Source organism: Dermacentor albipictus, chromosome 1, assembly GCF_038994185.2.
Source record: "Dermacentor albipictus isolate Rhodes 1998 colony chromosome 1, USDA_Dalb.pri_finalv2, whole genome shotgun sequence".
Taxonomy (NCBI): domain Eukaryota; kingdom Metazoa; phylum Arthropoda; class Arachnida; order Ixodida; family Ixodidae; genus Dermacentor; species Dermacentor albipictus.
In genome coordinates this window covers 27877363-27889944 of record NC_091821.1, presented here as the reverse complement: position 1 = coordinate 27889944, position 12582 = coordinate 27877363, and the positions used below count along the sequence as shown (strand labels likewise).

The 12582-nt window shown below is 46.1% G+C and overlaps 3 protein-coding genes across 4 annotated transcripts in view; 1 reads left to right on the top strand and 2 right to left on the bottom strand.

Annotated features, from left to right (window-relative positions):
* Positions 1-12582, top strand: part of LOC135906048 (retinol dehydrogenase 12-like) — a 128930-nt gene that overhangs the window by 100765 nt on the left and 15583 nt on the right. The gene's annotated exons all lie outside the window — the stretch shown is intronic.
* LOC139054755 (uncharacterized) lies at positions 6678-7962 on the bottom strand. Its single transcript, XM_070532340.1, has one exon. The coding sequence runs from the start codon at positions 7635-7637 to the stop codon at positions 6678-6680; it is 960 nt and encodes a 319-aa protein (XP_070388441.1). The 5' UTR covers positions 7638-7962.
* On the bottom strand, positions 9878-11149 carry LOC135906063 (uncharacterized). Its single transcript, XM_065437212.2, has one exon. The coding sequence runs from the start codon at positions 11071-11073 to the stop codon at positions 10177-10179; it is 897 nt and encodes a 298-aa protein (XP_065293284.1). The 5' UTR covers positions 11074-11149; the 3' UTR covers positions 9878-10176.

The window sequence follows — 12582 nt, the reverse complement described above, 5'->3', positions numbered from 1 at the left end:
AAGTGCGGGAACTTAAGTAGGCGTCGCCACCCGTATTTCGTTCTTGCGCTTTTTCTGGCTTACCAAACGTCTTATCGTTGTAAGAGTGGTGTCTTTGGTGTTGTAGAAAGGTAATTTACTTATGCAAACGAAATCACTTCTCACTTTAGTGTCCCTTTAAGGACGACGGCGCTTCCTTTCCGTGTGCCACCACCAAAGAAGGTGACGCTCTGTGAAGCCGATGCCTAGAGCCGCGGCCGCTCACTTCGCTACGGTCCGCGCGCACGGTTCTTTGGCACGAACCGCGATTGAGAGCGCTGCAATGCGATATCGCATTAAAGCCCCTTAATCTTTAATAGGGGCTTTAATAACGCATGCGCGCAGTCACGAGGTTTTATTTCATATTTCGTGGGCTTTCCTTAAACGCCGGAAAAAATCGCCACGCAGCATGTACGTTGCCACAAAAAATTGGATCGGTCGTTTCTGAAGCCCCTCCACAACGCAACGAAACGCACTTGGCCCTAAAGTGAATATTAAAATTTTTGCATAATTCACCTTATTTAGTTAACTATTTACGCGGAATACAAAACAAATACTCTAAAGAGCGCCACGTGTCGGCAAACCATATGCCGTTGGTTTCATTCATGTGCTGCGCTGACCACTTTTTTTTTTTTATCCTTGGCACAAGTTACGTGAAACACCCTGTATATGGTGCCTTCTGCAAACACACAGCGCTAACTTTCAACAACGGATTTATTTCTAGTTCTCGCAGGCCTACTTATACTCCTCAAAACGTCATAAGAGACGTGTACATTGCTCGGCAAATATGAACAAACGCCGGAAAACCACACGCTGTCAGAGATAATCGAGATCTTTCATTGATAAAGAAATTGATGGCTTACTGGCGCATGCGCTTGAATTTTGGTGCCATAAAGCCGGATGGTCGTCGTATTTTTCGGCCCATGACCTATTTAAGTAGAAGAAGAGCGTAAACCTTATTTTCAAATCAATGAGATTCAAGTCTGGCGTCTATTTAGTGGGTCTGGGCCCCCGCCGCGGACGTGGTTCCGAGACCTTGTCTCGAAGCGGCTTCCTCGGCTCGCTGGATGGCCCAGAGTTGTGCTGTCAGGTTCGAGCTGAGCAGTGCGGTCTTCCAGCACCCGAGCGGAGGCTGGCGGTGGAAGAGACGGAGGGGTCGGCACTGCCCGGCTTGTTAAGTCCTGACACTCCCATAACATGTGATTAAGTGTGGCAACCTCGCCACACGATGTACATCTGCTTGTAGTGAACATGTCTAGATACATGGCGCGCATGAGTCTGGGGTTTCTGTAAGAGTCCATTTGTAATTGTCTGAAGTGTACTGCTTGCGTCCTGTTTAACCTAGCGTGAGGGAATGGGTATACGCGTTTTTGTAACTGGTAGTGTGTCGTGATGTCGTGGAACCTGGTCATACGATCCTCCCACGCCCAGACGTTTGCAGTACCCCGCGGGGGCTCTTCCTCCGATGATGCTCGGTGAGGGAGGCCTCGAGCAACGCGGTGCGCCAGCTTTTGCTTTAATAAAAGAGCTCGATTATCTCTGTTCGCGTTGAACGGACACCCTTCTAAATAATCAGTGAGGCCACAAAAGTGGTTTTCCCTGTTCTGTTCATATTTACCGAGCAATGTACGCGCGTCTTATGACGTTTTGAGGAGTATAGGTACGCCTGCGAGAACTGGAAATGAATGTGTTGAAAGTTAGGGGGCGCTGGTGTGTTTGTCTAATTCGCCTTTCCATGTCCCTCTCATTCTGCCTGCGCTACAAGAAGTATATACAAGCCCATGTAGCTACCCTCGTCGATTAAAGTGTTAAAATAAAAAGAAAGCTCATTCAGTGAACTTGCGCGTGTGTCTTAGCGGTCTTCATACACTTGCCACGACCGTTCTAACGTGCCATTAACCACGCAGAACCAGCGGCGGTTTCTGGGTTGCTTAAAAAGAGAACAAGAGAAAACAAGTAATAGGAAGTAAAAACGCATTCGCATGAGAATGTCAAAGTAATTTAATTAATGTCTCGTGAGCGCGCATGCTTTTGCCTTCACATTCTTTAGCGTATGCTAATGCCAACTTTTTCTTTTTTTATCATTCACCATTCAAGGCCGTCCGATTGTGGTGGTAAGGTAAGCCGGGCGCAACTCGCAGCACTCATCAAGCGCGAAAAATAATAGCTTCAGAATAGAATCGTTACATTATCATCGGGTTGGTTGCCGATTTCCTCGACCAGCCACACAGTGACATGTGTCCCACATAACTTGTGCAAAACATTTATAAATATGCAACTGCCACGTAGCTAATTAGAGTAATTTCTCCTTAATCGTATGTGTGCAGTGATTACAGGCCGCATTCTTCGCAGAATGATTGGGCTTACGTTACTGTTGTTTTTTAAACGTCGGTATTCTTAAGCATCTATAAAATGTCCGTCTATGCTTTGTCTTGATGCCTTAACTGGATGATGCCACCTCATAATGTATATTTAATACACATTTCAGACTTCCTATAGAGGTCAATTCCTAGAGGATTCGCTCCGTCAACCCAATTTCTATGTACAACGTCTTCTCTGCACTGCATGTGCAAGGAAGTTAAGTCAATCAGTCAATCGATCAAGTGAATTAACATGCCCAGGAACAACCTGCTGGTCTTGCTTCTGACGCACGTGCGAATCGCTATATAGTATACACGCAGCCGGTCAAGTGTCCGCCACACTTGGCTGGGTATACGAGAAATAGGTTCATTATACAATATCCATATATAACATTATATAAAATAACAACACATAACACACAAAAAGAACGCTGACTGAAATTTTTTGAAATCTGGACGCCAAGCAAATGGTAGCTGTTACATGGAATAAGGCGGATATTTATACATCAACAGGAAGAAAGAGTATACATGTTATACGATAACGGTTTACATAATACTTCTTTCGCGTTTCAGAGCGGCACATAAGGCACTCACTTGCAATTTCACTTATTGAGGGAGACAGGGTTTACATCAATATGATGATTCAGGTGCACAAAAATCTATACTACCACGACATGAATTTTCGATTTCCGTTGTGTCTTGCCCTCCATGGCACCTCATCGCTCCGCAAATTAAACTTTTTATTGAAGAAATTATTCTCAAATCAGACACTTTACGCTAGCAGTACAACTAGCGTTATACCGAATACATTTCAGGTACCCTGTTTATATTCAAGAGCACATAGATGGTTCTTGTCAAACAAATTCTTCTACGGCTGCCTTTGTCATCGAGAATGGAACCGAATCAGACGTTTAAGCTGTTTCACACGACATCATCAACTGCAGCAGAGCTTTTTGCAATATTTTATTTATAGTGATATCTAAGTTCAGTACGAAAAGGGAAACAATGAGTCACCCTTTGTGACTCGCAGGCAGTTTTGCCGTCACTTCATGGTGACATCAGCAATTCGTAAAACATGGCTTTAGTTTGCGAGGCTCTAAAGGAGCTCACAAAAGCAAGTGAAGAGAATTGCACAATAATTTTCCAATGTATACCCTGCCACTCCAATATCCATGGGAATGTTACAGCGGACGAGGCAGCAGGACAAGTGCATGTTAACAACGTCACATCATGACTTCCTCTAACACAAGGCAACTTGCGGCATATACTGAGACAGACCTCAGGCCATGGTGGCAGAACGACATGGTTCGATCAGAAGTCAATATCTTCAGGTTTATTTTTGTCCCTTCGCTTCAGTTGAAAATCCCGTCCACATAATAAACAAGCAGAACCTTTGAAACGCTGATTCACCGTTTGCGGCTCGGCATACTCGTGTACAAAACTCTTTCTGCATAAAATTTCAAAAGGTAATCGTCCGCAATGCACTTGTGGCCTCGTGGGTGATGATATGCATCTTCTGCTAGAATGTCCACGACACGGCAGACAGAGACAAACGTTTAATACGTGATTTAATGGCATTTCACCGCAGGCCCTTCAGCCTCAGCAAGATCCTAGGTCCGTGGCCAACATATTCATTGTAAAAACAAGCGTTAACGGCGCTCCGAAAGTACAGATTATTTGGGCTAGTTGGTTTGCTGCATCAATTGAAGTCATGGCGCTGGATTGACACCGACAATTGACAAGGATTAAGGCGTCCTGTCGTATTTCTTGCCCGTGTCACTCCAGCGCTGACTTCAATTCAGGCGTTCCACAGGTTTCTGGAAGCGAGCGATATTCTCGAAAATTATTGAGTAGAGTGTTCACCTGTGATAACCTCGCTTTATGTATATAATATGGCCTGGCTTTGGCCCATTCAATTGTTGGATTCCTGCGCCTTCGTGCGAACCTATATTCCATGTTTTCTTATGCACCCTGACTATAGTGTAGTTATGTGGCTTAACTTTGTGTTGCTACGTTTCTGAGTCGTCTTTCAGTTTTAGTGTGATCTTAAGCGATTTTTTTTCACATCTGCGGCTTTTATTATTTGCACATCTCTATGTAAAAACGAGTATCGCTGTAAATTAAAGACGCCAACATCTCCTAAGCATCATATTGCCGCCTAGCATTTGTAGGAAAAGTGCGCATGGAAGACGAAAAAGTAAAGGATCGTACTGAATGGTTCTGAGTAAAACGAAAACCATCCTTTCATCTTGTTTACCTTGTCGTTCAACCGCGTGACAATATAATAATAATAAAAAAACAGTTCACCATATAAGATAGAAAAAGAACATTAACATTTCTGGAAGTAAGTTTTGAAATGAATTCGAGTGCTGCTTGGAAAGAGGGTAAATGTTTTTGATAGTGGTGGTGGTGGTGTTATGTATGCCATGTTATGTATGTGGTGGTGGTGGTGTTATGTATGCCAGGCGGGGTTAGCCTGGCATACATAGCCGGCAATTGTTCCGCCTGACCCTCCGTCGAGTTGAGATCAGGGGTGTGTCACCAGCTGTCGATGAGCCCCGTGTCTTGCAGGAACGCTATCAGCAGTCGTTGCGCTCTCTTCCTGAATGCCGCGGGCCATCCGGGGAAAACAACGTCCTCAAAGGTCCTGTGCGTGAGACCGCTTTTTTGTAGCTTGTCGACCATCGCTTTTCTTTCTGTGTCAAACTGCGGGCATAGCCAAATGAAATGTTCGATGTCACCAATGTCACCACAGAAAGCACAGAGTGGGGAAGTGCGAAGCCCAGTCTTGAATAACCAAGCTGGGGTGTACGCGGAGTCGGTCCTGATGCGGTATAAAAGCGTCGCTTGTTCGCGTGTAAGTCCATGAGTCACACAGGGTTCGTGTGGATTCTTGTGCATCTCTCGAAAATGAAGGCGGATTGCACCCTTATAGTTTTGGAAAGGTTTTGGAGCTTTCACTTTTGGGACACATGTCAGCGCTAGGCGTGCAAGGGCGTCAGCCCAGTTGAAAAACACAACAGGAAATTTTCACAGTCTGTCGTATTTTGGGACGTCGTTTCTGTAGTTCTGTTGCCTGTAGTTCTGTTGTCTGTAGTTCTGTTGTCTGTAGTTCTGTTGTCTGTAGTTCTATTGTCTGTAGTTCTGTTGTCTGTAGTTCTGTTGTCTGTAGTGTGACGTCCTGTAGTAGAAAGTTCTGTAGTTCTTGATCAATATCTAATTAAAAATTTACAGAGACCTCCTTAATGCTATGTAAATTGGTTAGTACAAAAAAAAGAAAATATAAACGTAAAAAAAATTTTAAAAAAAGCGTCTCCGTCTAGGTTTCGAACTTGCGACCTCACGATTCCGAGCCCGGCATCTTACCACTGCACCACCCTTGAGATTTCTTTTTTCTTTATGACATGGAAGAGAAAACTGAAGGTGTATTACTGAGTGGACACAACTACACACCTAAAAATTGGAGGACGCTTAAGCTTCGCCTTCAAGAGTGGGACGCGACAGCGTTCCCGTCGACCCGCCAAGGGGTATAAGACAATGCGCTACGGCACAGCGATCACTTACGATGCGCCCGCATCGGACTTAGCGCCCACCTATCACGCGGTGAGCGTCGAGCAACGCAGCGTTCGGCGCGGCAACGAAACGTGCGCCTGAGCGAACGGAACGAACCAAAGAACTCGGTGTCTCGGAGGGGAAACGATCTACGCCAGCCAAACGTCGCGATCGGCACGGGCAGAGAGATAGATAGTAATCTAAAGAAAGGACCGGGAGCACGGCGATGCGTCGTCAGGGGAGAGGGAGTCCCGCGACGCGCCTGGCAGCGGTCCCAATGCGCGCGCGGTGCGCCTCCTGTCGGGGCAGCGCCGTACATTGAGAGGAGGGGGTCTTCTGTGTTTGCCGCAAGATGGCTCTGCGTGTGCGGAAAGCGCAGAAGAAATGCAGCGGAAACGCACTTCGCAACTCGTGTAATTGTGACTTCTGTACGTTACATGTTCATAATTACCGATATACACCGCAGTATAACTTTCCACGGCTCGTTTCGAAGGCAACACCGCATTCACTAGAGGCGCGTTTGCACCGCTTGGAAGCATCGAACTCGTGGCTGAGTGGTAGCGTCTCCGTCTCACACTCCGGAGACCCTGGTTCGATTCCCACCGGGCCAATCTTGGAAGTTGCTTTTCATTTATGAAGCGCCTGCCGTGATTTATCGCTCACGGTCAACGCCGCCGACGCCGACACCCGACACCGACGCCGACGACACCGGCTTTTCTGCGACACGAGCTCCTTAACGCTATCGCGTTAAAACTCAGGCAAACACACACATGCATCCAACAAGTGCATCCAGTCTGGCGGAGGTTCCTGCACAGCGTACACACTTCTTACATACGCAGCACTTTCGCGAAAGAAGGATTTTGTAGTTCGCGCGCTTTCGGCATGGCGATCACAGAGTCTGCTTCTCCACAGGCTATATAAACCAAGCACAATGAACATGTCATAGGAAGGACCACCTGTAACCTTAAACGGTAGAAACCTAATTGAGTATGGAGTCATGTCAATGTCCTTTTTAAGCGTCCTTTGGAGAATATCCCAAAAAAATACAGCGTCTCTACAGTCTATAAAACAGTGATCTATGGTTTCGGCACGTGGACAGAGCCGACAGTTTGTTGACCACGGCACAAAGCAACCCCTCGAATTCAACCAAGTTTTAACAGGGAGTGTTTCCGAATGTAATTTAAAGAAAAATGTTTTTACTCCAGGAGGCATAGACATTTTTCGGACGCGTTTAAGTACATCCTGATAAGGTCGGTTTAAATAAGGTGCACGATACAAAGGATCTGGGAAAATAGAGTCAACCAGTGCCGCAGAAATTGCTTTTCGACTCGCTGTGAACACGTACTCTAGGCTGAATCTAACTTTCAAGAAAAGAAATGTGTCAACAACCTCCTTGAGAAAGCCCCAAGGAGCCTGTGGGACATCTTTGACATTTGATGACACTACTATGTTAGGAACATAATGAACTAAACGCAGTTGCAACATTTCACGCAAGAACGGATGGTCACTGTCTCGAAAGAAAAACAGGCGAGAAACAATTTGCCTGACGAAGAGGTGTACTAATCCTAGACCACCACGTTCAAGGGGGAGAAACAGATTGTCGCGCCGCATCCATTCACAGCTCGAACTCCAAATGAATGTTGCAAATACGCGATGCAGTGCCTGAAGGCGAAGTCTTGAGCAGTGCAGTACTTGGAGCACATACATAAGACGGGAAGCTAAGAAAACATTACACACTTCAGCACGAAAGAACACTGACAAATTCCGCCCCCGCCATGAATTCACTTTACGTTGAATTTTGCCAACTTCTCCCGACCAATGAGGGTTGCTATTTCTATACTGCGAGAGAGGCACACCTAAATAACGCAGATCTTCTTTCCATTGGATTCCTGCGTAATGTGATGGCACTGTGGCCCATAACCCAAACCAAAAACCTGAACTTTTTTCAAAGTTAACGCTTGCACCAGAAGCAGCACAAAATTCTTCTGTAATTGCAAGAGCAGTGTTTACACTCTTTTTATCGGTACAGAAAAAGGCCACGTCGTCTGCATACGCAAGAACCCGAACCTCATTAGTCAGTAATTTAAACCCTTGAAAATTTTGTTCTTTAAGAATGCCCATACAAAGTGGCTCTAAATACAAGCAGAACAGAAGCGGTGACAAGGGGCATCCTTGTCGTACTGATGATAGAAGCCTAATCGGATCGGAGAGAGAGCCATTCACTATAAGCCGCGTTGAGCCATTAGCATAACATATCCGGACACCTCTAAGGAGCAGAGATCCGATATTTATATGCTCTAGTAAACAGGAATTGTATGGAAATTATATGCTCTAGAAACAGGAAGTGATTTACCCTGTCGAACGCCTTAGCCAGATCAAGCTGTACCATTGCCACCTGTCCAATCCCCTCAGCTACACACTCTAGTACCGATCTCGCAACATGAATGTTCGTCTGAATGGACCGCCCCCTGATGCCACATGTTTGATGATCACCGACCACAGATCTTACTACAACTTGCAAACGGTTAGCTAATACCTTAGCAAAAATTTTATAATCTACATTGCATAAGGAGATAGGCCGATATCCGTCAACTCCTTGCAATTTCTTTTCATCATCGCTTTTGGCTATAAGGACGGTGTGTCCTTCGTACATTGTGGCGGTTAGGTACCCTACTTCCAAGGCCTCTCGGTACACCTGAAGTAATAATGGCGATAAGACGGAACGAAAACACTGATAAAATTCGGCAGTAAGGCCATCCGGGCCGGGCGTTTTGCCCTTCGCTAACGAATCGATGCATGAAGTTACCTCATTGATATCAATGGTTTCGTTTGTATAATCGTACTCATCCTGATTTAACTGGGGCAGCAACGATACAATTTTTTTGGCAGCATCTGTATCCAATGGCATATGGTCTCGGAACAGTTCTTGATAATGTTCAAAAAATGCTTTAGTTATTAGAGTAGGCTCGTTAACAATGACTCCACCATACTCTATCTCTAATATTTGTTTAGACAGCGCGTGTCGGCGCTCATCACCAAGGGCCCTACTGCAAGGCTGTTCTTCCAGGAAACGCTGCTCTCGCGCCCGCACTAGTGCACCTCTCTATTTTTCTGCGTTCAAAGTTTGTAACTGTGCCTTGACCTTATGAATATCATCTATATATTGACCCGGATGTATGCATTCAAGCTCATGCAATTCACTCAAAAGTCTATACAATGCTTTGTAATTATTCTTTTTTTCAAACGCTAATATTGATGATTCTTCGATAGCTATCATTTTAGCTTCCTGTTTGAATAATTCCCACAAAGCAAAGAGTGGCAAGTCCTTGCGGCAAGACACATGAGCTATAAGGTGAGTGATACGATTTAAGAAACACTCACGCGAAAGTAACTGGTTATTAAACTTCCACAGCTCCCAGCACATACGCCGACTTTGGTACCGACGGCTGCCAAAAGATGCTGAGACTAGGCAATGGTCACTAAAGAATATAGGATGCACAGTGTAACCATGAATAAGAGGTAGAGCGCTAACTGAAACGTAAATTATGTCAAGCCTTGCATGCGAGGTACCCTGGAAGTGCGTATATCGACATCCCGCCTTTTCATTTTCCCCAATGTCCACAAGCTGATAATCACATATCAGGCGTTGCAACGCATCACTACTTGGGTCATGTCTCAGCTTCAGTGACGTACGATCTTGCGCATTACATACACAATTAAAGTCACCAAACAGGACCAATGCACGATCAGTACAGAAATGGTGTTCTAGAGATAAGAAGAAACACTCGCGCTCACGTAACTTGTTCGGGGCATAAACACATACAAATCTAAAGCTCGTGCCACTGATATCAATATCGCAGCAGATTAGGCGCCCTTCCCTATCTGTAAACAAATGTAGCAAATCACATTGTAAATGTTTGCTAACAAATAACATACAGCCTGCGGAAACGCCTACTGCATGGCTGACACAAACTTTATAGTCAGATATGAATGGAGATAGAGCTACTTCTGTGTTTTCGTCGGATTCAATCTTTGTTTCTTGGATAGCAGCAATATCTAATTTTCTATTGCGTAACAAATGAAGAAGCTGTACTTGCCGTCGCTTACTTCGTAAACCACGGACATTTAAAGTGCCAAAATGGAAGGGAAGAGCGCCCGCCATGATTACCTATGTAGGTGCAGCGTCTAAATGCTGCTCCAGAGGTGCACCACTCCTTTCTTGATGAGGTGATGCACTAGGGACTTTTTAGTGCACGTTAACACAAGGGACATCAGCAGGTGAAGGTGTTCCCCGGAGCGGTTTTGTCAACTTTGACACCTTGGGAACACGAGCCTCCTTTGCCGAGGGCGATGGATTGTCGGATGGCGCTGGACGCTTCTTGGCGGCCTCGCACATCGATCCACATTCCACTGACGGTGGGCGATCTTGAACTGGTGGAGAGTCTGCCCAAGATACAGTTGGTTCGTCGTCAGGTGCCTTAGTCTCATCCTCGCTCGCAGGCTTCTGGCTAAGGTTAATGTCAGCCGATGACGGCTTAACCTGTTCTGGTCGATGAGTGTCAGGGAGTGTTTCGCCAGTTGCGTCCACAACTTCGCTCACGTCCATTAGATGATCGGTGATGGCATCATCCTCGGCTGGTCTATTTCCACGAAGTTTGTCAGCGTAGGTTCCGATGCATGCATCTGCAGGGTGACCATAGCGGTGACAGTTACTGCAGCGCGGTGTTCTACAGTGTCGCCGGATATGCCCAACTCTGTCGCACCGGAGGCAAAGTGGTGGTCGGCCAGGAATCAAGATAAGGCACTGGTGGCCATATATGCTCAATAGATGTGGCAGATTACTCACAGAAACCCCATCTTTCAATGTGAATGCCACGTCTCGGTTGGTCATTTGCCAGCCCTCCATGCCGTCACACCGCCACATTTCTCTCGTGATGGACTGCACTGTGCCATACGGCTCTAGCGCTTCAACAATCCGTCTCTGTTCGAGGTGTGGGGGAAGCCAAAGAAGCTTCATCTTGATATTCTTGCATTCCGGGTCTATGACCAGGCACTTGAGGCCTTTCACCAGCAACTCGCCTTTGTCGACAAGTTTCTGTTTCGCGATGCTGCTAACACATGTGACTAACCACAAATGGCTCATCTGGTATTGTCCAGCGCCGAGGATATCAGTTGCATTTAGCACTGAAAGGAGAGCATCGCGAAAGTCCGGTGCCCGATACGGCCGCCCTGCCAGGTCAGCATGCAGGAAAACTGAATTGAGAACGGTGTTGCCGGTCGGTAGACGAGGGAGAACGACTTTATAATTACCGGAATCAGTAGTTGACGGTGGGTGTGATCCTCGGCCGAGGGCCGATGCGCTGTTTCCAGCGGAGCTCATCGCAAACGTGGCCGTTCGAACAAGCTTCTTCTTCTTCGGCCCTGAGCCCACTTGAGATGCTTTTCCAGTGTACATTTTGGCCATGTCAATAGTACGACGTGCTGATGCGCTGATGTTTACATTTGCGTTTTAAGAGCCACGATCCACTTTCACTCCACCGCGTCAAGTGCCGCATCTCTAGAAGAGCAAGAGTGTTCGTACCATCGACAAGTACATCGTGGAGTGCTAGAACATCGATTTTGATGTACGATATCCATATGAAATAAGAAATTCAGAAAGAGACAACGTTGATTTTTAGGGTTTTTACTGCTAGTTTCGACAGTTGTCTCTCGTTCTTTACACTTTTGAGCGCGCATATAATTCGTGTGTTCAATGCAAAATAGCTACATAAACATTCGTGGATGAGAGTTCTTTCTGACAGCATACTGGCTTCTCACAGCAGCACTGTACGAGATTAGTGAGACCCGAGCGAGACAGCTTTTCACGCAACTTTGTGGAACAACCCAAATCTTCTTTTCCGCTTCGCATAAGCTTGTGAAATATTCCTGGGAAATTAACTAATGTGTCACTGTAACACCACATGTAAGTCCACAGGCCTTTGTGCCACATCTTACCAAAAAAAAAAAACGAATACGCAGCCATTCCCGCAGATGTTATGATTTTGATCAGCGGCCGATTTTGAGGAGGCCGGTAGGGCGTTGCTGGTGCCGCGTCGTCACGGCACAATTATAACTATTCGCCACGTCGACTTTAATACCGGTGTTGGTGCCATCAGCATTGCCGGCTTCAGAGAAGCGCGAGTGAATACCGCGCAAGTGAAAAGTACAGTGTACACCACCGATGCGAAACTAACATACAATTTTAAAGGGCCGCGACGAAAAGCGCTTCTGTTGCGACTTCGGAACTCTTGGCCGTCGCGACCCAATGTTTGTGCTGCGACGTCAGAATTGGTGTAGTAACGTCGGAGTCGCTTTGATGATATAAAGCTGTTGTTCCGACTTCAGAACTCCTGTTGTCGCGACAGAACGTTTCTGTTGCGACTTCATAACTATTGGCCTTCGCGACAGAATGCTTCTGTTGCGACATCAGAATTTCTGTCGTAACGTCAGAAATGTCTCCCAATTAAGAAATGCCAAGAACTTCTGTCGTACAACAGAATTTCTGTAGTTGCGACAGGAATTCCTCTTGCCTTTTTCAACTGGGCACTACAGAAGCTTGTCGCATCGCACAATTTCAGTGCACTTCTGTTGTCATCATTGGGTACATGTTGCG

Bases quoted from the DNA above. Each gene is read 5' to 3' on its own strand.
- LOC139054755 (XM_070532340.1), bottom strand. From the start codon at position 7,637: ATGTATGTGCTCCAAGTACTGCACTGCTCAAGACTTCGCCTTCAGGCA.
- LOC135906063 (XM_065437212.2), bottom strand. From the start codon at position 11,073: ATGAGCCATTTGTGGTTAGTCACATGTGTTAGCAGCATCGCGAAACAG.